The sequence below is a fragment of the Plecotus auritus genome (assembly GCF_963455305.1).
Source record: "Plecotus auritus genome assembly, chromosome: 12".
Taxonomy (NCBI): Eukaryota; Metazoa; Chordata; class Mammalia; order Chiroptera; family Vespertilionidae; genus Plecotus; species Plecotus auritus.
Window position 1 is genome coordinate 44,033,741 of NC_137778.1, and position 25,936 is coordinate 44,059,676.

General features: G+C 50.4%; 1 protein-coding gene across 1 annotated transcript in view; it reads left to right on the plus strand.

The window, feature by feature from the left end:
• Positions 1-25,936, plus strand: part of DPYD (dihydropyrimidine dehydrogenase) — a 387,253-nt gene that overhangs the window by 279,680 nt on the left and 81,637 nt on the right. The window contains exons 15-16 of the mRNA XM_080648192.1: positions 10,799-10,867; positions 14,581-14,664. Coding sequence (XP_080504318.1) covers positions 10,799-10,867; positions 14,581-14,664 — 153 coding nt within the window. The remainder of the gene's footprint in view (positions 1-10,798; positions 10,868-14,580; positions 14,665-25,936) is intronic.

Below are 25,936 nucleotides of genomic sequence, written 5' to 3' on the forward strand. Positions count from 1 at the left end.
GCGAGTGTCCTCGCCCATCCCTAGTCAAACCACCCCTGTGGGTCCTCCTGCCAGGACCCGCCCTGGCCCGCGGCTGCCACCCGCTTCCTGACTGAGCCTCTTCGCGCAGCCACTTGTTTCTGCTCTTCGCTCACCAGCCTTCACCTGGTTTGCAGCCTCAGCGTGTTCCTGTTGGACCCCAAACCCTTTCCCACGTCCCCGGGGAAATCGGGGGGTTGGGGGTCATGGAGATAGTCACGTGACCCTCTTTGAAGGAGGGTCCTCAGTGGCCTGATAGGGTGCGTGCACATCCCGGAGCCAGCAGAGCCAGCGCCTGGCATTCACGGAGTGCTGCTGGGGCCTGGCAGGTGCACACGCGTACCTGTCACAGTAGCCGCAAGCGGAGGGCGCCGGCTGGCCTCCATTGTCCAGCCCAGGCACTTGGCATGAAGGGGCCTGCCCGATGCAACGGCCAGTCAGCGAAGGCTCCAGGACTGACCCCGGGCGTCGGATATGAGCACCGGAGCTGGACACCGAGGGGAGAGGAATAAAGTGAGCAGACGACAACCCCTGCTCTTGGGTTGCTCCCCACCTGGGGGGGGGGGGGCGTGATAGACAGACAGGTTCGCAAGGCCTGTGTGCCGGTGAGAAACACACAGTGCCCCAGAGGGCGAGGGGAGCGAGAGCCCAGCTGCCCGGCAGCCGGGGCTGGGAGCCGTCAGAGGAGGAGCCTGCGTGCTGCCGTCACACGCGTGTGGACAGTGTCTCCACCCGGCGCTGCCTGGGGCTCCGGGCTCCGTGAGTGCTGCATGCACACTTGGGGTCGCGGGCGTGATGGCGGGAGAGGTGCCCACGACTACAGGGACTGGTGACGGGGGCCCGGAGTCTTGCCGGGAGTGTCGGCTTTACCCTGGAAGGTGCAGTGCGCCTGCGGGATTTCACGCGGAAAAAAACGCCACGCTCCCCACGTGCCTTTGGAAAGATTCCCGAGTGGCCGTGCGGCAACTTTCTGAAAAGGAGAGCGGGAGGGTGACCCCCAAGCCAGGGAGCGGGCCGTCTGTGCGGTCACGGGACGAAGTGGCCGCGGGCTGGGCATTGCACAGCCTCCCCTGCGGAGGACTACGGAGGACTACACGTTCCGGTCGGCCAGGTCCGTGCATGGCTGGGACCCACTTGCCCTCCGCCAGCCGCTGCACCTGAAGGTGGCTGGGTCGCTAGGGCCTCTTGTCCTCTGGCTTCCACCTGGGCTGCATCGGGGGCCGGGGAGATGGAGGAGAGAGAGGGGGCTCCCTCCCCCAGCTTTCAGTCTTTCCAGGGTCCCTCCTGCTTTTCCTACCCGAGCCCTCCCTTTGTAAATAGCCCCTGTATTCATCTCTGCTCCCGTCACCCATCTGAGCGTGCCATCTGCGTCCTGCCAGGGCTCTGATCAACACCAGGGCATGGGGGAATGGGCGTGTCGCGCCTGCTCGTGGCCTGTTGGTGAGCACCCTCTCTGCAAATCACTTGGCCGGAGCGAGAGAAATACTGAAGGCATGTCTTCGTGACCCAGAAATCTCTTAAGCACAAGCGCAATGGACGTGATCTCCAACATGTGCAGAGAAAGGCGTGTGCTGGTACTGCTTAATGGTTTAAAAGAAAAAAGAGGAAAACACATCTGTGGAGGCCGACGTAAGAGGGTCCGAGGTAACGTGTGGGACTGGCCCAGGCTGTGGGCCCGTGTGCCTGAGAGGGTCTCCGGTCGGAAATGTACGTTCTTACACAGATGAGCACCACTCCCGGTGTCGCATTTGGGAAAGGGGTTCCAGCAGGTTTCACCTCCTCCTGTTGGTTTTTCTCAACTGTTCCCATTAGCGAACCTGCCCCCCAGTTACTTTGCATTTTTAGGAACATCTTTAACCCGAGAGCATGGTGCCAGCTCCTAAGTGCTTGTGAGAATGAGAGTAAGTGCCTGCCGCTGCCGTCAGGAGCCAGGTCTTCAGACGGCCCGGGGCGGGTGACGGCGAGAAGGAGCTGGACTCGCGGGTGGGCGCGGGAGGGCGGGAGCGCTACCATCGGGCGGGAGCTGGCGTGGCCAGAGATGGCGACTGTGCAGGTAGCAAGGGCAGGGCCCGTGGCACAGGGAAGTGCGGCCACTGCCGGTCCTCAGTTCTTCGTGCAGTGCCATGGACAAGAGACGGCACAGCAGGAGACTTGGGTGTGGGGAGGGAGGCGATGCGTCTGGTTTGGGGCACAGAGCGTTCCTGGTGCCTTGGGGTGTCTGGCTGGGTTGCGGGAAGCCATTTGGACAACAGCAGGTGGGACCTTCCCAAGGCAAGGTGACCTTTGCATCCCTCTGAAATACCATCGTGGGCGGGGGGGGGGGGGGCAAGATCCCTCAGAGGTTTCCATAGCCCAGCGCCTACTTCCCTCTTGAATTTCTCTCCCTCTCCCCAGCATCCGCTCTTCCTTTCCGGTCCTCGGCGCTGAGGCTGCCACGCCTCTTGGCTCCGACTAACCCGTGTCTGTCAGTGCGACTTGGTTTTCACCAGCGACCCCAGCACCAGAGCAGCGGGGAGCGAACCGCGCACCGATGCCTCCTCGCTTCCCGCTGGTCCTGGCCGTGCGTTTCGTACCGAGGAGACTTTTTCTGCTGCTGCGTGTTTGATGGACATACTTGATAATTTCAACTTCCCTTGTCCTGTTGTCTCCTGGGGAAATGTATGACACTTTCCATAGAAGGAATCACTTTATATCCACGAGAAGGAGAACCAAAGGCAATTTTAATGCAAAACAACAAAGGGAAATTGTATTTTGCGGAAAGCGAGGCCCAGCAAACAGCTAAATCAATGCTTTAGATCCACTTCCCTGGTCTCCGCGTAATTATTAATACTTCACTCATCTAAAACCGCAGACACGCATTTACATGCAGGGTATGCTCAAGGGAAAACAGAGGAGAAAAGAAATGGCTAAATTATTGACTCCCCCCTTCCAGGAAATATTTCTTTAAAATAAAGGGATTAGAGCTGAGTAATGGCAGGATATTCTGCATAGCTTGTCCTTATCAGAGAGGGGATCTTTTTACTGAGGAATCCCAGAAAGAGAAGACAGGCGACTGCAGGGAGTCTGTGTAAATGTCCGTGTCCGTGTCCTTGTAGATTGACAGTTCTCACGCCGGGAATTTCCCCGGAGAGAGGGCGGTCCCGGCGTCAGCAGGCGGCATCGTTTACTCCCGTGCCCACGGTTACATTGAAAACAAGACCATCCCTCTGCCTTCCGGAGACAGGGCAGCGGCTGTGATGGTAACACCCTGTCACATGGGTTCTGGGTGGCTTTTAATAAGCATGTTGTATTTCAGTATTGAAAAGAAATTGAAGTGAATACAGCATAATAAAACGAAAAGCAGATCTTTAAAGACTGCTTTGCTTACTCGGGTTAGCTTTATGTGAAGGAAACCACTGGGCTGACCCGATTCTGCCGTCTGGAGGCGCGCACCGTAGGTGTGGTCTGTTGGCGCTGACGTTCACACATTCGGTGCCGTCTCTGCCTCTGGGAAACAGAGGCTCGTTTCAGGTCCTTGCAGAGCTGAGGAGCTGGCTAGACCTCGCCGGTGCTTTCTGCTGATCATTAAACCGTAGCTTAGGCGTCGAGATGGACATGAGGTTGGAGGCAGATGTGGAAACAGGCAAGTAGATAGACATGCTCTGCACACACTAACACAGTCCAGGAAGGCAGTGTCACGGGCCCTCCTGAGGAGAAGGCCGAGCCCCCGGGGAGCCTGGCTTGTCCAAGCGATGACGAAAGTAGCCCGAGGCCCGCCGCCAGCCAGGGCAGAGCCCGTGCTGTTCTAAGACAGCGCACGACCCCCTTGTGGAGTTTAGGGAAGGGTGTTTCTGGTCCGTGGTCAGCCAGGGGGCAAGCAGGGAGCTGGTAGCCGAATACCTTTCCAGCCCTGGCTGGTGCGATTCAGTGGGTCGGGCATCGGCCCATACACCCGTGCACGGAAAGGTTGCTGGTTTGATTCCCCGTCGGGGCACATGCCTGGCTTTCAGGCTGCATCCCCAGTAGGGGGCGTGCAGGAGGCAGCCCTATCCCTCCCTCCCACCCTCTCTCTCTCTCTCTCTCTCTCTCTCTCTCTAAAAATCAATTTTAAAATATTTTTTAAATATCTTTCCATACATTCCTTAGAAAGTTAAAAACTGACTCATTAATTAATATTTGTGTGGCTATATTATATCTGAGAGTAAAGATTGAGAAGCAGTGGTCAGAAGTTAGGAGCCACAAGAAATTATTTAGGGTGGCGATGAAGCCGGGCTTAACTGAAAGGGGGGTGGGGGGCACCTCGGGTTCAGGTTGATTAACCAGAAGCTGAGGATTAGTGTGCCCTCCCAGATGATGTGCAGAGGGACGGTCTCGCATTTGTTTAAGACCCTGTTGTGTTTGCAAATAGCTGGTTAGGTCTCGGGTCCCTAATGCTTTCCAGGGAGACGATTGCTCCGCCTCTCCAGGAATAATGTGACGTTTTGGCCACTGCGAATGGCCACAGGGGGTCCTTCAAGAGAGGACCTGGGCCAGTGGCTTCAGACTATCCCAGGGCCCATTTCTGATGGGAAAAAAATACTGCAGTAAATGTAGGCGCTAAAGCAAAAGAGTGTTTTCAAAGTTAAAAATGGGGAAGTCTGAATGCCTGGCAAATCGGAGAGCAGAGCGTCTGCTCAGTTGGTGATTCTGGCACAGCCCCTGGGGGCGTTCCTGCCTCCGCCTATTCCAGGTTACAGCTCCCCATGAGCCACCGACAATACATTTCCACGCCCGCAGGTGAGCGCGAGGCTAATTCACGGGAATTTAGGCCTCGTCGGTGAATGGAGTGGCACAGTCGGAAGTCCTTTCAGAGCCGCAGAGGATGAAATTGCCCTCTTTGTCAAGCACCCTGGATTGTGACATGTTTTTCAGGTTCTCCACAAAAAGTGACTTAAGGCCGCATTCGGACAGAATGAGACCGAGAAAGGCAGCGGTCCCAGCCCCTGTCCTGGTCGCCCCGCTCCGCTAACCATGCCCTGCGCCTCCATGGGAGACAGGGAGACTGCGCGCAGGAGCGGGGAGCGGGCTGGTGTCGGAAGACACGGGCCAGGGGAGCTACGTGCATGAAAGGAGCCCCCCCCCAACAGGGTGTCGGGGTGCCGGCACACAGGACAAGCTCAACATAACATTGGAGAGGAGCAGTGAGCAGGAGAGGCCGCGGCTTCAGGGAGGACGTTCTTGGCAAATATGGGGGTTGAGGGTCGTCTTCCTTCCACAGGTCTCCTAGCATTTCCCGCTTTCCCTCAGGGAGAGGTTCTTCTTTCTTCTAGTCGCTTCTGGAGGGCAGCGTCATGTGACGAAGGACGGCCATGCCCCGGGCACAGACAGCTTAATTGGAAAAGGAAAGTGCAGTGGGAAAGCAGCGAAGGCTAGTGAGTTGTTTTGCTGAAAGCATGCAGTTGGTACCCTCTCTGGAGTGGCCTACAACAGATTCAGGACAACGTTATTGAAGGTGAATTGACACAAGAAAGAAGCTGACCCTTTAGAATTCTTTTTTTTTTTTTTTTAAGGTTTTTTTAAAAATTCATTTTCGGAGAGAGGAAAAGGGAGAGGGGGAGAGAGCAAAACATCAATGAGAGGAACATCGATTGTCTGCCTCCCTCATGCCTGCAACCCAGGCCTGTGCCCTGCCCAGGGATCGAACTGGTAACCTTTCGGTGCCTCGGATGATGCCCAGCCAGGGAGCCACACTGACCAGGGCGAAGCTGACCCAGAGCCGGGGCAGGATGCTGCTTGTTGGAAGCAAGCTCGGTGAGACAGAGGCTGGGACCCAGAGTTCTTCACTCCTGGGGAGGGACAGCCCTTAGAAACCTCATGGCTGCAGCAAGTCAGTGGAGACCGATCCCCCTTCCACAGACAGATGCGTGCGAGTGAGGAGGGGAGGGGGCGCAGCGCTTAGAGCAGTGGCCGCCAACCGGGGTGTTGATATTGGGCTCTGTTGACTAAGGAGTTTGCCGACCGCTGCGTTAGGGGAATTGACGAGACACGTGGGGCTGCACCTGAGACTCAAATCCTCACCACAGGCTTTTAGAGCTTCTCCTCTTGACATGTCTGGGGTGGGAGGGAGGGTACCCCTCCTCACCTTCGTTAAATGGTGGAACAATCGGCCCATCAGGCGTGGCTCCGTGGTTGAGTGTCAACCTAGGAACCAGGAGGTCACAGTTCGATTCCAGTCCAGGGCACAGGCCCGGGTTGCATGCTCAGTCCCCCATAGTGGGTGTGCAGGAGGCAGCCGATCTATGATTCTCTCTCATCATGGAAGTTTCTCTCTCTCTCCCTCTCCCTTTCTTCTCTGAAATCAATAAAAACATATTTTTTAAAAATGATAGAACAATTGGAGGTGTTTGTAAATAATTCAGAAGGTTCTGAACTAGAATTTGTCTTTTAAATGGTTCTAGACACTCTCCTTTGCCTTAGTTTAAGTAATTAAAACAATCAGGGCTGTGGTTTGTACAGTGCTTTTCGAAAACACAGAGCAGTTATCAACACAGAAGCATTTGATGACCCAGAATTGCAGTCTTAGGCCTTCCTCCCGCCCATAAGGGTGCATGCCTGTCTACAGCGCCTTCCAAGACAAGCGTATGGGTATAGATTTGTCTTCAAACCAGACTTTCAAATTGGAAAACGTTACCTCGTCAGAAAAATGTGTATCTCCCCTTAATTTAGAGGACTGCAAACCCCAGCCATGCAATTACTTCTTTTTGAAAAACTGCTTTTCTCCTATTTGGAAAGTTTCAATGAACATGTAATTATATGTGGGAGATGGGAGAGGTTACACAGCAAACACCTCATTATTAACCCTTCAAAACAGCATCTATAGTAACATCTGTGCATTCATGAGCAAACCAGAAAGTGTGACCAGTGAGAAAAAAGGAACATTTAAGAGGAAATATATACTCTTTTTATTTGCAAAATCTCAGTATGTTATTGTTTAAAAAAACACAACATCAAATTTTAAACTCTGAGAAGGACCGTCAGTGTTTGCTTTGAATTAGAACCGCCAATGCATTGATTATAGACAAATGTGTTGTCTTGCGCAGTTGAAATAGCTAATAGGCATATTAGGAAGCTTTCATGAAATGACTAATGAAGCAAAGAAATTTGTTGGTTTTTCCCCCTCTTTGTTTAACGGTGTGTACCTTTGCATGCATTGTAAACATTAGTGCATTTGTATTACATTACAAGTCCGTAAGTGTGGCTTGAATACCGTTTCTTGAGTTTAATTGGGGTACATTGCCTTGTGAGTACCTTCATTTGCCAGGTACTGTGAGTGTAACGGGCTGTGCTGTACACGGTTCTGTTGTGATGGTGTGCACATCAGGACCAAAGGCCAGCGCGTCCATTAGGCCGCGGCGTGAAGCGCAGACCGGGAGGGTTCCAGGCGCGTTGGGAAGGTCCTGTCACCGTTCCCGCTGTAAATCACTCTGCCGAGCTTCTGAGAAGGAGCCTTTGGAGGGAGCTGAAAATGGGAATGCGGAGGAAACCCTAAGATGTTTACGAAATGCGGGGAGCCTCTGGGGTTGAATCCCGAGGATCGACAGCACATCCAGGGAAGGGAACCATTTATCAATGTCCAGGGAGGCGGAGCGTGTTTCACTAGTTGAGGTGCATTCGTCCTTGTCCTGGAAGGCAGAGCCCTGAGCGGCGTGTCTGTGCCGTTTACCAAGGTCGCCCACGTGGGCAGACGTGGCAGCTCAATGGAGGAGGAGGGGGCCCGGGAGCCGTCCCCTGTGCCGAAGGGCTGACCATGGCGAGGGAAAGGGGGTGCGGGGGGCTGACAGAGGAGGTGAGGCTCTCGTTTCATCATCCACCTGCTTCTCACGCAGCACCTTCTCCGCGGGGACCTGTCTCCAGGGGGCGCTGAAGGAGGTGGCTCTCGGGAGGGGGGCGATGGCTGAATCATTGTCCAGTGGACAGGAGAGAGACGGTGCATGAAATGCTTGTGTCTCCGGCAGAGCGTGGGTTAGAAGAAGCCTGGCTTTGGGGTGCCAGTGCACGCCCTTCTTCTCTGAAATCAATAAAAACGTATTTTTAAAAGAGCATGACACTCACAGAGCATCGTGCACGGCCCCTGGGACACCCCAGGTCACACGTGGCCTCAGGTGGACGAGCCTGAGGAGGAACAAGAACGCAGGAGACATCAGGAAGAGGCATCTCCAGAGCTCCCTGGGAGAGGGTTCCGGAAACTGCGGGGAACGGTGGAGGCGAGAGGAGAGTTGAGGCTGAGGAGTTTCTGCCTTGTTTGCCGGGGTCCCTGGGGACCTGGGGAGACCAGTGAGCAGACACGGGGGAACACAAACGGGAGAACAGTACGTTGCGAAGTGGCCAAGGCAGAGGACACGCAGCAGCTGCTACTGTAGAGTCAACAGCGGTGTGTCCCCTCCCTTGTGGTGGAAAATATGCCCAATTTTCTATGAAAACTGTGCATATTGTTTCATTTTCATGTGACATTTCTATGTTGGGAATAATTGGATAAGCAAGGCATTTATGGCTTTCCAAATAAATAAAGGACATCATATGGAAGGACCGCTTTCAGAATACATTCCCCTTTGCAAACATGAAATCAGCAATGGCCACATGAGATCTGAAGAGCGTGTGAACTTGACACTATATATCTATATCTATATCTATCTATCTATCTATCTATCTATCTATATGTGTGTGTGTGTGTGTGTGTGTGTGTGTGTGTGTATTGATTTTAGAGAGGAAGGGAGAGGGAGCGAGAGAAGCATCAGTGATGAGAGAGAATCATGGATCGGCTGCCTCCTGCACGCCCCACACTGGGGATCAAGCCTGCAACCCGGGCCTGTGCCCGGACCAGGAATCGAACCGTAACCTCCTGGTTCATAGGCTGATGCTCAACCACTGAGCCACGCCGGCCAGGCTGGGCTTGACATTTAATGTCCGAGTCTCTGTCTACGTTTCAGGAAAACTGTGCCAATCCCACTTTCACTTTATTTGTATTCAGGTATAAAGACCCTGTTAAGTGTGCATGTTGCACAATGAATATTTAATAAACAGATTTCCTGAGTTTAAATGTCTTAGGAAATCACTTGCCCCTTGTGGGTTTTCCTTCTTGATAAAATCCCAGCAGTGTTAGCAGTGATTTTGTTGTTTGCCAACATCTCACCCTCCGCAGGTAATTGACAGCTACTCACCTTTGCCACTTGGCCGCTTTTCCTACTTAAAAACGTGGGCTGTCTCGAGGCGGAGCTGCTGGATGGGTTTCTAGGGCAGCTCCCAGCGAGTTCCCGAACCGCCACTGCCTGTACGAGGGCCCAGGCTTGGAGAAAATGGGAGGTTGATGAGGTCGCCGATCTGCGACCCATTGGAAATTCTATGTTCTTTACCTTAATTTCTGATCTGCAAGCTTTCTTGTAATTCAAATTTTTTTTTAAATCGTTTTATTTACTCCAGAAGGAAACCTATATATATAAAGGCCTGAGCAACCGTTCGACCGTCCGACCGGTAGCTATGACATGCACTGACCACCAGGGGGCAGACACTCAATGCAGGAGCTGCTGAGCTGTGGTGACTTGGCAGCTGTGGTTCTTGGGTGATGTACTCTGGAACCAGAAAGGAGGGAGCCCGATTCCAGGGTGCATCACCTGAGAACTACCCTCTTGCAATCTGGGACCCCTCGGGGGATGTTGGAGAGCCGGTTTCGGCCCGATCCCCTCGGGCCAGGATGAGGGACCACACCTGTGCACGAATCCATGCAACAGGCCTCTAGTGTGATTATAAAAGACTAATTGGACTGAGAATTGTAATTCTTCAAACATTTGGAAGGATGACCCCCACCCCCCACCGTCTGCCGCCTCATTTCTTGGTTAATGGACCCCCAGGACCTTTGGAGAGATTCGGGGATGGCTCCTCTCACTTCTTCCTGTCCTGTGCACACCGTTGAGTCTCGGCTGACTCCTGGCCCCACATTCCTGGCACCCTTCTTGTAAAGGAGGTTGTGTGTCACCACATCCGTGACACTTCTCTCGTGTTAAAGCCTCAGGGGGCGGTCCTTAGTCGGGGCACGTGTTTCCAGGTGACACAGAATAAACCTGGCCCAGGGGCGCCAAGTAGCGTCTGTCCCCTGCCTGGGAACCTCCCGCCGTGTCAGCCGTGCTGTGAGTGAACACTTGTATGTCGTTGCATAACTGAGACAACCCTTCCCCACACACAGACACATGCAGTCCCCCCGACTGCCTTCGGCAGGTGGCAAAGTCAGTACTGTTCTCATCTTAAAAACGAGAATGCCGGGGGTCAGAAAAGTGAAGTCACGTGTTCAGGTCTTCAGAGACAACGGAGGGTCCCGGCCCATGTGGCTCAGTTGGTGGAGCATCATCCTGAGCACGGAAAGATTGCTGGTTTGATACCCAGTCAGGGCACCTGCTCAGCTTGGGGGATCGATCCCCAGTGCGGGGGGTGGGGGGTGGGCGCATGTGCAGGAGGCCACCTATCAATGTTTCTCTCATACATCTCTCTCTCTCTCCCCCCATCTCCCCCTGTCCCTCTCCCCCTTTCCCTTTCTCTAAAACATACCCTCAGGTGAGGATTAAAAACAGATAAATGAGGAAGTCTCAATACAAGGCAGAAGTCCCAAATCTCATCCTTTGCTCCCTTAGAATCTGCTGTTACTTAATGGTTTTTCTTTCAACGGATGCACAACTAATCTTACCAAGTACTTTACCTGAGCACACACATGTAAATTCCATGTGCCCCTGTGTATGAAGTCGTATCTGAGCCCTGTTCTCTCCTCTTTCTGAAGGTCCTCATCGCCAGCATCATGTGCAGCTACAACAGGAATGACTGGATGGAGCTCGCCAGCATGGCCGAGGTAACACGATCCTATCCTATTTCTTCTCTTCTGTTTTTTTTAAATATATTTTATTGATTTTTGCAGAGAGGAAGGGAGAGGGATAGAGACTTAGAAACATCGATGAGAGAGAAACATCGATCAGCTGCCTCCTGCACACCCCCTACTGGGGATGTGCCCGCAAACCAAGGTACATGCCCTTGACCGGAATCAAACCTGGGACCTTTCAGTCTGCAGGCCGACGCTCTGTCCACTGAGCCACACCGGTCAGGGCTTCTCTTCTGTTTTTATGAGCTGTAAATAAAGAGCCACTGTGGAAAAGAGCCCCGTGGCAGCAAAATTGAATGGAAAATGGTAACAAAAAACAAAACAAACATGTTTCTATTATCATGCGTTTCCCGGCATTTTCATTAACAGGATGGAAATGGAAATGGAAAGGGACTCTAGTCTAGCCCATAAAAGTGTCCCTGGCATTTCACAGGCTGCCAGAACCCCTTTCTTGTTGGCATCCATTTCCTCTTGATTTGCATAGAAAGCAAACCCTGTCGGAGGATGGATGTCCTGATAAGACATAATGCCACCCTGGAGAGTCGCACCGGATCTTACCTGGCCTTCAGGCAAGCTGGTGTGACAGTGAGGGAAGAAACTGTGAATACAAAGCCCTCGAACCTTCAGAATGTAAAAGGCCCCGTTCAGTACCATTCGCACGTATGAATACAGACAGGCCTGGAATGGTGGGACCGACCTGCTGAGCGGGCGCTGGTGAGCGGGGTTTCTGTAATATCAGGGACGCCTGCCCAAACCTGGACAACTCCCCACAGGCTCGGGTTTGTGTCTTATTTTAATTTCACTTCTTTTAATATATTTTTATAGATTTCAGAGAGAAAGGGAGAGGGAGATAGAAACATCAACGATGAGAGAGAATCATGGGTCAGCTGCCTCCTGCACACCCCCTCCTGGGGATCGAGCGCACAACCCGGGCATGTGCTCTGACCGGAAATCGAACCGTGACCTCCAGGTTCATAGGTCAACGCTCACCCACTGAGCCACGGCAGCCAGGTTCAATTTGTGTTTTAAACAGAAAAAAAAAAATACACACTTAACATTATACACGATCTTGAAAGATACTCGAGACAGAGTTAGCTGGGGTTTCTGGAAACGGCTCAAACAGATAGGACAGTAACTCTGACCCCACTTGGGAACTAATGACTCCACATCATATTCAGAAATGTGGGCTGTGCAGAGTATCTGGACATCTCAACACTGTGAGGGGAAATTACTTGTGGGATTCGGGGGCTGAAATTAGACATGATCCGTAATCGGCCCCTGAACCGGGGCGCTGGGTCCATTCTCTCCGTGTGTTTACCTAATTGAGCGTGAAATCTTCCACGGAGCCCGCGCCTGGCGTGAGCCTGGCCAGTGTTAAGCTGACGATGATGAATCGCTTTACACGCTGCCTGCTTCCGCCCTCCCATAGAACAGAGGCCGTAAAAAAACGGGTCCTTCTGGCGGGAGCCTTTAAATGTGCGAGTTTTACTTTGAAGAAGTCAAAAGCCTTTGTGTTAGTAACACACTAACTGGCTTCACCACTGAGCCATGCGGGGCAGGCTACAAGACTTTAAAGTTTAGAAGGCTAAGGGTGTCAGGTTTTCTTAACACACTGTCCCAACGTCAGCCACAGGCTGAGCGATCGCTCTTCTGTCACAGGAGTGAGTGAGGCTGCGGGCTCATGGTGCTCGCAGATGCCTGGGCTGGCCACCCTTCCCTCAGTTCCAGGCTGGGGGGCAGTGAGTAGGGCACGCAGACTCCTTGTGCCTCAGTTTCACCATCTGTGAAATGGGAAGAACGACATGTCCACTGCAGAGAGCCTCGCACAGCGCCTGGCCTCTTGCTCATTGCCATCGTTGCTGTGCTGGCCAGTGGTCAGCGCACACTTGTACTTAGAAATGCGTGTCAGGTGAATGTGTAAGCCGCTGCCCCCAAAGCTTAGGTGTTCCAGAATGCTGTCGAATTGACTCTTCTAAATTGCTGCATTTCAGCTCAATAAGAAGTCTACAGGAAGTAGTTGAAATAACTAAGGAATAATAAGAAAAGAGCAGTCGTGTATATAATTGTACTGCACGATCTTTTAATGAAGCTGGTAATTCCACAGGACGTGCGTGGTTTGAAGACAGGGCCTATTCCTGCAGCTGACACCAGAAGGTTGGCTGACTTGCCCAAAGCACCCCCATTGCTCGGCTGACCTGGGATTGAACTCGGTGTAGCCAGTTGTGTGTGGCCCATGATGACTGCCGAACCAGCAGGGGGAAATGGCATGATTTAAGTAACGTAATTTCCAAATAACAGGACACGTTTAACACTGAATTAGGGAAACAAAAGCCATGATGAAACCGTGTTAGAAAACAGGCTGAGGAGCAAATGAACTCTCCCAGGGGGCCGGGCAAAAGCAGGCTCCTTGGTGAGGCAGGATGGGTGCAAGGTGGCTAGCCAGGATTCGTGTTCAGTGAGGTCCTACTGAAAATTCAGAAAGCAGGGGAAAAAAAAAAAAAAAAAAAACAGGCTAAAATCTGGAGCAATTAGGAAGAAAGGGCCCCTGCACTTGGGAAGCAGTGAGCTTTTCTAAGCTGGCACCTGGCTTAGTAGACTTGTTATAATGGAATGAAGCTTCTAGTTGACCTTATTTAAAACCATATTGTAGCCTGGCTGGTGTGGCTCAGTGGCTGAGTATTAACCTATGAACCAGGAGGTCGTGGTTCAATTCCTGGTCAGGGACATGCCCGGGGATGCGGGCTCGCTCCCCCATGTGGGGCGTGCAGGATTCTCTCTCATCGTTAATGTTTCTATCTCTCTCCCTCTTCCTTCCTCTCTGAAATACACACGTGTGTGTGTGTGTGTGTGTGTGTGTGTGTGTGTGTATGTTTTTTTTTTTAAGTTGTAGCATCTGGAAAATTCTAGAAGCGAGGTGAAAGAATGGAAAACTTGAATCACTTTATCTCCCATTCCTCAAATTGCTCTATGAAGCTATTAGAAAAGCATTTTGCGTATTCTTAGAGGTTTTCACAGAAGACTCCCCAAGAGTTCCACGACCCCCTGCACATTCTTACGGACAGCCTGCCTTCCTGGGCAGGAGCCCTCCACGGCGAGCAAATTAGTGAGTAAACAAGAAGGATTCCTGTTTAATTATTAAGCTAAGACAATATCACCTGCACTCTCTGCTCTGAGCATGGACGTTTTTTAAAATGCAAGCAAACTGACATTCACTTAAAAACACATTTCCCCGGTGCTCGTTCCCGCCAACCTCCTCCGTCCTTTGCACGGCTGCTCCCAGTACCCGTTCCCCGGATGAGTAAGGTGTGCCCCTGTGAGCACAGGAGCCGTGCAGGGCCGCGGGAACGGGACGGCAGGCAGAGCTGAGCTGGCGCCCTGCCGGGTCTCTGCATAGCCAGGCCCGGGCATCACTTTTCCTGTGTAGAACATGCCCAGTCAACCAAGGATTGTGCCCGTTCCAGACAGAGCCAGAGCGTGGCGAGGGCCCTCGGGGAAGCTCCCGTGAGCGTCTGTGGTTGCTGTTCCAGACGCTCTCCTTTGAGCCAGACCAGACCTGCGGACGCCACGAGACCTCGTCGCAGAGGAAGCAGCTTGGCTGCGGTCTGGCCGCGCCTGTAACTATGGGGGAACCCTGTGGGCTCACGAATCACGCTTCCCTTTTCCTCCCTCTCCCGCGTGTCCTGCAGGCCTCCGGAGCGGACGCCCTGGAGCTAAACCTGTCCTGTCCACACGGCATGGGCGAGAGGGGCATGGGCCTGGCCTGCGGGCAGGTAAGGACCTCGCAGCTGTCACCTGTCCATGTCTGCGGGCGAGCAGGCCCTGGTTTGGGTACTGGTTCAGGTACCAAGGCTGCCGCAGGCGGGTCAGCCGGGCAGAGACCACGAGAGGCCGCCAGGCCTGAGAGCGTGGGGAGGGAAGGCGGCTGGGCTTGAGCAAGGGTGAGGTTTTCTGGGGACAAGCTCGCATTATGGGCCTGACAGGAGGTGATCTCACACCGATTGTTTTTCAAAGCGTCGAGCCGAACCGGCTGCTTCCGCATGCAGTGTTCTCTCTCACTCCCCCGCGGTCCGGTCCCCCCGGGCTGTACACGAGGCGTGGTTCCCAGCGATTCCGTGGCAAACAGGGCGCAGCCCCAAGGGCACTTTACATTTTTCAGCATCTGATCACCTTTCAGTGATGGCTGTTCATTGCCAAGGTCTGTTTTTATTTTAAAACATGCAGCCCTAGCAGCTTTGGCTCAGTGGCTAGAGCGTCCGTCTGTGGACTGAAGGGTCCCGGTTTCAATTCTGGTCAAGGGCACGTGCCCAGGTTGTGGACTCGGTCCCGAGGAGGGGCTGTGCAGGAGGCAGCCTGTCCAGGATGCTCTCTCATCATTGATGTTTCTCTCTCTCCCTCTCTCTGAAATCAGTCAATCAAAAAATGTCTATAATCCACCAAAGCCCCCCGAGCAGAGCCCCGCGAACAGAGCCGCCTGTTTCTGCCCTGCAGATCGGGTCACTTAGAGGCTCCATCCTGCCCCTCGCTCCGGATTATTTGTAGTTTCATCAACTCCCACAGGACGTCTGTCCAGGGTGCCAGTTGTTTTGACAGGAATCCTTGCCAACCGACCCATCTGCTTTTCCCTTTGCTGTTTTCCTTGGAAGAACGGTCGTTCTGGCGGCCGGGACGCCCACGGGTCCATCGATCCACCAGCGGTTCACTGAGCCACTCGACGTGGTGGGCCCCGTGCAGGTGCGAGGACCCTGGACACTCCCCGTTTCGTCCCCCCTTCTTCACTCCGTAGCTGGCCAGGCCGCCGCTCCCACTTCCCTCCTCTCTCTGTGGACACTGTCACTCGTCGTCGCCCTGCCTGGTCCGGGTTCTCCTCCAGGATACCCATCAGACCCAACGCTTCTGCTCGTTTGTAGATTGTGTACAGAGAACTGGTTTTCTGCCTGAATTCGCTGCGTTGGGTTAGAATTCGCTGCGTTGGGTTAGAATTCGCTGCGTTGGGTTAGAATTCGCTGCGTTGGGTTAGAATTCGCTGCGTTGGGTTAGAATTCGCTGCGTTGGGTTAGAATTCGCTGCGTTGGGTTAGAATTCGCTGCGTTGGGTTAGAATTCGCTGCGTTGGGTTAGAAAGCCCAAAGCTGCTTGGCAGGGAACACCCGGGGTATGCCAGGCTGCGTCGCTGCTGAACACAAACCCCACCTCTCCTGCGACTGGGCATCTCCTCCCCCGATGGGCACACGGGTCGTGGCTACGAAGTTGCCCAGTCTCATGCACGGATGAGCACATAGAGAACGCGATGGCAGCCCCCGTTCCGTGCCGGTTGTGCATGTAAACACAGAGAGCAGGGACGTTGGGAACGGTAGATTATGTTTTTTAGAAAATAGTTGTATACAGTGCTGAACGTCAGACCAGGAGGCGTTTAAGCGAGGTATTTTGGACTAAATCTTACGGCATGAGTGTTCAAGTCCTCCCTCTCCCCACCAGTATCCCGGCCAGTATCACAATAAAGGTCAATGTTACTGGTTAAAAGGGGCTTTAACTCCTTTGTGACTTTCTTTCTCTGAGGCCACCCTCTCCTGTCACCTTCACCTCTCCCCCAGCCCTCGCAAAGAGCAGTCCCTGGTCTGAGACGTCCTTCCTCTCACGGAATGAAATCTTTTCACGTCTTTAACTTCATCTTTTTATTTATTATAATTTTCTTCTCTTTTCTGCTCACCGAGCACTTTTCTTGTTTGGCTCTGTGCCTCATGACTTCTGACTTCCCTTAGCGTCCTCCCCGCACGTGGGGCAGCAGCTGGCAGGGCTCACGTTGCTGACAACCAACAGCCCTCGCTTTCGGGGAGTTCATTGTACACCAGGAAACGCGTTACCGTTTGGGTGGCTTCTGTGATTTAATTCTCACACAGCCCTTTGGGCTACTACTACCATGATCCGTTCTCGCCATTTTGGGAGGTAAGGAAGCGGGGGCGTTAAAGGCTAAGCAGTCTGTCCAAAATCCTGCAGCCAGGAAATGGCCAGGCCAGGCCAGGCGTGGGGGTCAGTGTCCGACGCAGGCTGCTCACCTGCCCGCGGCTCCTCAGCTCCCCGTAAAACGGCCTAAAATGACGCCTGGTCTCAGCAGTCTGGTTTTGATCTGGATGTGAGGAGAGGTGATTTCTTCACTGCATCTTCCTCCCCTAATTGTGCTGAGCACAGAATTATAGCTGCGTGGGGCGGATAACATCTGATCCATAGCCACTGTGCCATCCTTTCTCGTCTCCCTTCTGCCCACCCACCACCTGCGATTCGTTTTTCCCGTGAAAGTACCGGTTACCCTGCCTCTGATGCTAGAGTCAGCACTGTCTGAGGGCCAGGTCTTCATCACCGCCTGTCCCCTTGCCTGGAACAGTCCCAGTTTCCAGAGAAAGGCCGAAATGATGGGCCAGGGTGGACCAGCCCTCCGCGCCCTCCTCGCCCTCTGCTGTTCGCTGCTCAGGTGCTGCCAGATGTTCCTCTCACCGCACAGGGGCGGAGGGCGTCGCTGTCCCCACGGAGGCCAGACAGAGGCATCTCACAGCCCTTCCCAGGTGGTCAGCTTGGCAAGAACTGCGTTCAGCTTTACATGTTGTCGTTTTCTCGTTCGCTGGAACTGGGTACAGATGAGGGAGGAAGCAGGATGAGTTGGCTAAGCAGTCACTGTTTATTTTGGAGGCGCCAACAGCCTCACATCCTTGAAAGGGTTTTGTAGGATAGTCAGTAAATACTCCCCAAGAGCTTCTGTTTTTATTTCGAATTACAATTCGACCACATTTAATCCCTTGTTATTGCTTTGTCAGACTTCTAATTGAATTATTCAACGCATGAAACAAAAGGAAAGAATCGTAGACAGCGCACCAGTATTAGCAGAATTAGCAGGGTGCTGAGAATTATTAAAGAGGACATTATGTGTGTTAATCGGGCATTTAATTTTGCCTGTTTGTCGATGGAAAACATCCTCTTGGAAAGGATTTTCTTTTTTTTTTTTTCAAAAACCTTAATTGTGACAATGCCTTCTTAACATCCGTGAATATATTGCGCAAGCTAGCGAGAGCTGTTTGAATCCTAATTAGTCAAAAAAGACGCCTAATTTCCACTTTAACTCTAGAATGGCCAGCCCACAGTGTGGCTGGTCTTTAGGGCACAGGAAAGAGCTGGCCTTCCAAACTGGCATTGAAAAACGGCCCGGGCTCATTTTATGGGGCAGGCATAATTTTGACATTGAAGGGTCAGTGTGAGAAAGGAAACCGTGGCTGGATCTCATGAGCATGGATGCAAAATACCAAACTATTAATATGCTGCATCCAGCAGGGTATCAGAATGCACATGGCATGAGCATGTGGGACTGGTCACAGTAAAGCAAGGTTGGTTTAACCCTCTCCCCAAAATTCAATTAATATGAATCATCACTTAAACAGATAAAAGGGGGGGGGGATCATATGGTCATCTTAATAGATATAGAAAAAATGTTGATAAATTCAATATCTATTAATTTTTTTAAAAATCTTAGAAAACTGAATAGGAAGGAATTTTCTTAACATGATTAAACATGCTTGCAAACTAACTGCAGCAAATAGCAAAATTTAGTGTTGAAATGTGGTGAGCATATTTATTAAAGATCAGAGAGGAAACAGGATGGATGCCTGCTATTTGCATATCTAGTCTTCATTGTGCTGGATATACTATGGCAACTCAGCAAGACTAGAAAAATACATTTAAAATAAAATGAAAGTATAAAAAATATGAAAGCATTGGAAAAAATTAAATTATCCACATATCTTCTGGTTATCTACAAGTGACATATAAAACTACCCACTGATAAATTGTTAGAATTCATAAGAGAGCTTAGGAAAATTGCTGAGAAAAATATCAACATGCAAACACCAATTTCATTTCCATGAACAAGCATTTTTAAATAACTACTGTTGCATTAAAAATATAAATAAGATGTAATCTAACTAAATATTTGTATAATTTTTATGTAGAAAATTAAAGCATTTTTATTAGAAGACATTTAAAAAGGATAAAATATGGAAAATATTCAGGAATTAGAAATTGTAGCATAAAGATTTTTATTTTTTTCCAGATCAATCACTAGGTTCATTGCAAAACTCATAAAAATCCCAGCAGAATTATATGGGTATTAAAAGGGTCAAAAATATCCAAGGCTTTCAATAATAATAATAGAAAATACGCATATAGCATTTTTTTCGTGCTAGCCATTGCTCTAAGCAGTGGGGAGTTGGCCTTAATCACTATCAAAAATTCTTATAAGGCATCCTCTCTCTCTCCCATTTTTTTGGGGGGAGGCAACCTAATTTTTGGTGGCCTTGTTTCGACAAGGCTTAAAAGAAAATTCTTACAATGCTTACGTAGCTCTTAAGATAATGGCTTTGGCACAGGTTTAGATATATTGTGCAAAGTTACAGAGCAGAGAGCTCCTAAAAAGACCCAGACACATACGGAAACTTGATTTACATGAGCTGTCCTTGCCAACCAGGGCACAAATGTGGAGCTGTTAACTGAATGGTCCGTGGACAGTTGTTAGCTATCCCCAAAACCAACTGCAAGTCATTACAGACCTGCACGTCATAGGCTTTACTACAGACATTTGAAAAACAATTTTTTCGTCCATGTAGTCGATCTCGTGATTTGGAACTCTTCCTTAAACAGGCAGAAAAGGCACAAATTTTAAGAGAAAAGAGTGATCTCAAAAGATGCCATGACTAGAGTACACAGACAAGATACGGACTGGATGTAAACATTTTCCTACAAGCAACGAACAGGGGCATAATGTTTAACATGTTTATCATGTCCATATAACATAAATATATAATAAATAAATATATATATGCAGGGAGAGACAGAGTGAGCGCAAAGCAAGCCATGGGGTTTTTGTTAGATGATCACATATGGGTGTATATAGATATGCCTGTATAAACATACGGATGGGCAATGGACAGAATGCTAACCATCGCCCTAGTGGTTAGACACTCTGGAAATTTTATTTCTTATTTTATACAGTTGTCTATTTAGGAACTATAGTTAATTCTTGTGTGTTTTTAAATATAACTATCTCAGTGAGTCAGGTTTTAAAAGTATATTTTTCTGTTTGAGTGCAAGGGATCAACCAAAGGACTTGTGTGCATGCATATAAGCATAACCAATGGACACAGGCACTAGGGGGGTGAGGGCATGTGCTGGGGGTGGGGGTGGCCAGGGAGAAGTCAGTTGGGGGGGTTGGAAAGGAGACATATGTAATACTATATGTAATACCTTAAACAATAAAGAATTTTTTAAAAATAAAAATACTGAATTTTACCCACAAAAAAGAAAATAATTTCACCACCGTCATATTATTAGACTGCAGAAAACTATTCCAGGGCCTTAACTCAGGCCCAGAGGTTGGTCTATGGATTTAAAGCATAAACCAGGTTTAGTTGGAAATGTTGCCTCATTTCTAAAATCCCGTAGAGTGTGGTTACTAGCATGTACAAGTTGACTTTGGGGCAGAGTCTCATTAATTTTGCTAGGAAATAATGATCAATGATAAATTATCCTAAACTCAGTTGCTCGGTCTAGGGTTCCTTTCTATGAAGTAGTCCAAAAATGGCTAGTTTTTATCTAATAAGTATAGTTTGATAGCACTCTATAAATATTTAACGATGCAGTGTTCATCGATAATAATTCACATTATTGGAGTCATTTTAAAAGTAAGATTCTTGTTAAAAATTTCATAGAGGACACGGTCCATAAGATGTTATTTACCATTTACCAGAAGGGTAAGCAGGTGGGAAATCGTGATGTAGATAGAAGCACGTGGGGACTGTGAAGACTTGTGGGCTTTTTAAATTTGCCATTGCTTGTGCAGATGTGGACTCTCTTGCCAGCCACTTCCTGCCTGCTTATCACCGAAAAGGGGTTTCCTCCCGTCCCTGCCCAGGAGAGACGCCACTGCCCCCTCAGCAGGCCTATGTTAACGAAGTTCTGTGCTTGCCTTCAAGTTTCTCATGGACGCCACAAAGCTCACGCCTCCCCTCCAGCTGTAGCCAGGTGTGAACTAAAGGCTGAAAACCGGTCAGCCCTGCTCCAGACCCACTTGCACAGTTAGGAGAAACATTACTTTTCTGCATGGAGCCAGCCAAGCAAAATGCTTTTACTCCCTGCACGGAGACGTCAGCTTTAAATTATTGATTATACTAAATGGCATGATTTCTTAGGAAACTCCATTTCCCTTTTCTGTATTTCAAATATTACTTCTGGGAGAGAGGCGCCTTTTGAAAACGATGACAGTTCACTGGAAATGAGGAGGGGGCGGTGGGGCGGGGGACACGCAGACCTCCACATTGGTCTGTGGCCCGGAGGAAGGCAAAGTGCTCATTTCAGTTGGTACTCTTTACTTGATCCCTTCAGCCCCAGCTCAACTGTTATTAACCTTTGTCTGTGACAATTGAAGAGAATAATGGTTGAATTTGGGGCCTTTAATGTCACGTTGAAATCAATAGCTGTAAATGGTAGTTGCCACAGTCCTAACTGATCTGTCACATTCAGACAAAGAGGGCCTGTCTGGGTTCACAGATGACAGCGGAGACAATTACACACACACGCATACGCACACGCACGCACACACGTGAAGCTCAGAAGACCTTGACAACAGTCAGGGAACGCACCCGTCCTCAGGTTTTTAGAAGGTTTTATTGATTTTGTTTTGTTTGTTTTAATCGTGTGTTTTTTTAAAATACCTAAAACGATTGGAGTAACATTGGCTAATAGGATCCTATAGATTTCAGGTGTGGATTTCTATGATCCAAGATCTGTGCCCACAAAGTCAAATCCTCTTCCGTCACCATATATTAGGCCCTCTTTGCCCCCTGCCCCTCATACTCCTTTGCTCTAGCTCTTTATTTTAAAATAATAAAGTCAATAAAAACAAATCCTATATAATAAAAGGCTAATATGCAAATCGACTGAACAGCAGAACGACTGGTCGCTATGACATGCATTGACCACCAAGGGGCAGATTCCCAATGAGGGCTCATGGCTGGCCAGCACACTGGCGGTGGTGGGAGCCTTTCCCGCCTCCACAGCAGTGCTAAGGTTGTCCAACTGCAAGAGGGTGCAGGCTGGGCTAAGGGACCCCCAGAGTGCACGGATTTCGTGCACCGGGCCTCTAGTAAAGAAATAAAAATTTAGCAAAATAAAAAGTAGAAAGAGTAAAAAAATAAATAAATTAATACCTGAAACTGTAGTGGACCCCAGACAGGGAGCAGACTCCCACGGACCTCAAAAATGGGGCTCTGCCATGAAAAAAAATGGAACCATCCTTCTTTGCGGTGGTGACGGCGAGGGATGGGGCACAGATGATCAGCCCTCGGTGAGCTGCCAGGACAGAAGCTGCAAACAGCTCTCAATAAAAACAGCCCCAAGCCCACGGAGCTGGCCTGCCACCCGACAGCCCACCTACTGTCCCCACGCAAATCGCCCTCAGACTCATTCATCAGCGTCTGCTCCAGGGGCTCCGCCTGACCTCGTCTTCAGCGTCCTTATTTTCATGGACATGGTGTGGATGCAAATGAAGGGATGTTAGTCTTACGTTCTCATGCATGACTCTGATAAGCACGTTTGCCACCGCGGAGCCCACAGCCGGTCGTAATCATCTGGACATTGATGAATTCCTCTGGGAAGCCGAGCCTCTCTGCTCAGCCTAGGAGGTTGTGTGAAGTCATGAGGAAGTCTCGGTGCTTCCTCCTAAGGAGGGAACTTGGGTGATGTCCCCCCATAAAATAATAACAGGTCTCCGCGTCCTCTGAAGGCACAACATGAAAAATTCTTATTCGCTGAAAGGCCATTCCTGCCACCTTTGAAAATTAACTTAGTTGTTCTTGGAAGTGGAAACTAGAAAAATTCAATACTTCAAGAACAGAGGAGATTAAGAAGGGGACATAGACAAGATCAGCTGCTTAAGTCGCCTTATGCAAAGGGACTCCTTTTTCTCAGCTTATAATTTTATAAGACAATTTTTCAGATGTAGCGTTTCCTGATCGTGTTAGTTTAAGGCCTCTGGGACTTAAAAATATACATATATTATACCTGTCAGAAGTAACCTCACTGAAGAGGAACATAGTCCATTTCTACTGGGCCTTTTTTTTTTTAACTTCATGTCCTCCAACGAGCGTGTGAGCTTCCAAACGGGGTCCCGTGGGAAACAGCAGCGCTGGTGACGGAGCGCGGTGAGAAAGCAAAGGCTCCCTGGGGGCGGCACTGGCCGGCGTCTGCGTATAGATGCCCCCATCGGGCTCACGCTCCAGCCTGAGGTCCCCGAATGTGGTACGTGCTAAGCCGGAGACAAACGTGGTCATCTCTCATCGTGTGGTTCAAGTTCCGTGAAAGCATTTAGGCGTGTGAAACTTCCGTGGGTTCCTGAGTAAATCTGAGACCCTGATCTTTTCCTTAAATTACACTCTCGGGGCGGGGTGGGTGGGTAGAAAAGAAGGGTTCATGAGAAAAGTGTAGCGTGTCAAGGCGTGTGCGTCTGGACATAATTCTGAGGACATCTGCATCGATTTAGGGTCTTTGTAATTCAACATAAGTGAAGGAAGGTGTTTGTATAAATCCGGTATACATGCCTGCGCGTAGAGGTGGAGAGAGAGGGAGGGGGGACAGAGGGGGAGAGGGAGAGAGAGAGAGAGAACCTTGGATTTGGTGACTGTGATATTCTTATAGAGAAAACATACAAGGGAGACAGACCAGCTTAAGACAAACGAGGCCCAACTCCAGGAATGGTGGTCCCGCTGATTCAGGGGAGCGTGGGGACAAGGGCTGAGGCCTCGCACCCTCTCCACCCATGGACCCGATTTCTCTCTGTCGCTCACCCAGTTGCCACTCTCCTGCCAGCACCAGCAGCGGGTGGAGGAGTGGAGGCTTGGAGTCTGGTCCAAGAACCGGTTGACTGGAACCACTATTTGTGGGGGAACCGCTGAGATGTTCTTGTGGCCAGGGGCACGTCCAGTGGGCTCACCTGGGCGCAGGAGAGGTGTGCTGTGCTGGGTGGGCCTCCTGCTTCCACACTGACCTCATAGACCAAGCTGGTGAGTCCCGTCACTCAGGGTCGCCCTCCTTGCTGAGTTTCCCCGGCGGACTGGTCCAGATCTGACCGAGCTGCATTCCTCTCTCCTGTCACTGTGTGTTCATGTATGTTCCCATTGGTCCCACAGAGCCATAGCGGCGTGCTACGCCTTGAGCCCTACGGCGAGGTTGTGCGCCTCGTGTTGTGTGCTGAGCCGTCTGCGCCTGTGGTTCGGGGAGCCGTGCCTGTTGCATGATGGAATGTCCCCCCTCACCGCGTTCGTGATTTGGGTCCGGATTTTCACTCTTGACATCATAGTGCCGTTCCTGCACTTACTTCTTTTCATTTTAGCTACTTGGCTTAACTTTTAACCAATCTGGATATTTTTATAAGAAACTCAGCCTGTCAGTATGTAGTGGTGACTGGTCCATTTGATTAATATTGCCTATCTGTGCATTTACTGTATGTGTACTTGGTTGCAGTTTTTCCTGGGTCTTTCTCACTCGATATGGAACTCGTTCTGCTCGCAGTGATCTGTTCAGCAGTGTTACTCAGCCAGTACATCAAGTTCATTACTGATGATGGCCCTTCTAGGACACCCCACGTTTATGCCTGAACCCCTTCTCCCTCTACTCATGGGGCGTTTAGACTCCTCCTATCTGCTCCTTCCTGTTTTCTTCCCTCCACAATGCCTGGGTTTTTCTGCATAGCTGAAAAATTTTAGTTGCAGGTTTTTATTAAACATGAATATTTACTTATTCAAATATATAATTATATACAGGTTTAATTTTAAGAGTCATAGCTTGTAACTTACATTCCAAGTCTTGCTTAGAGAGAGTTATCACCCTCTAGCTTAAAGCGAGTCGCATCAACACTGTTGATTGTGCTGTTATATTCTTCCTCCTCTGCTTGGAAAGGAGGGACTTGCTTCCGGCTGAAGTTCTGTGAGGGTGGGGTGCTTCCTTGAGTAGTTTCTCCAGATAAGATGCCAGGACCCGGGTGGCATCGTTTTGCGCCCTCGGATGTTGGACACCGTTGTGCTGTTTCCTGCACGTGCGAGTGTTTCATCCGCTGACGTGAGGATTCTTGGATCGCATCCTTTGTTTTCACAGCACAGTCAGGTCGTCTTCCTTTTGTAGGAGAACGATGTTTTGTTCTGGGCAGAAGGGAGAACGTCTTCATTAGCATTGGAGGTCAGACGCTTGCCCTGATGATGCCCAGGTGTGTGGCTCCCTGTAAAATTAATCCTGTCTGCGTCTGACTGAGCCCTTTGGTCAGAAGCCTTTCTCCGACTCAGGGAACTCTTATTCTGTTATTTCCTTGATTCCCTCTTTAATTCCCTGGTCATTTTCCCCATCTGGAACTCCTCTTCTCTAAACCTTACTTTATTGCTCATTTTCTTCCTTTTCCTCTCCCCTTTCATGGTATTATCCGGGCCTTTAATTCAGTTCTCAGCATGGCTGCACGGCTTTTCAATCCCTCTGCTTGATTTTAGTACTCGGAAAACCCTCACTGCCCGTTCAATTAGTTATTATTTTTATTTTCTAATTGCAGCTCCTTGAGGATACTCATTACACTTAAGTTGGCGTTCTCCTCGACCTCATTCACTCACTCTTCCTGCGTGGGGGCTCCTGTGCGGCTTGCCTTTCTTCCACGCGTCCCTGAGCCCAGGAGACGGTGGGAATTTTTCTCAGCTTCCCTAACATGGGGGTTTCCCCACACGGGCACACGTCAGGACGGAGGCCCTCCTGAGCCGTAGAAAACCGGAAGGCCCAGCTGGCGCGGCTCAGAGGTTGAGCGTCGACCTGGGAACCAGGAGGTCACAGTTCGATTCCCGGTCGGGGCACAGGCCCGGGTTGTGGGCTCGATCCCCAGTGGGGGGCGTGCAGGAGGCAGCCGATCCATGATGCTCTCTCCTCATTGATGTTTCTCTCTCTCTCTCTCTCTCTCCCCCTCTCTCCTCCTCTCTGA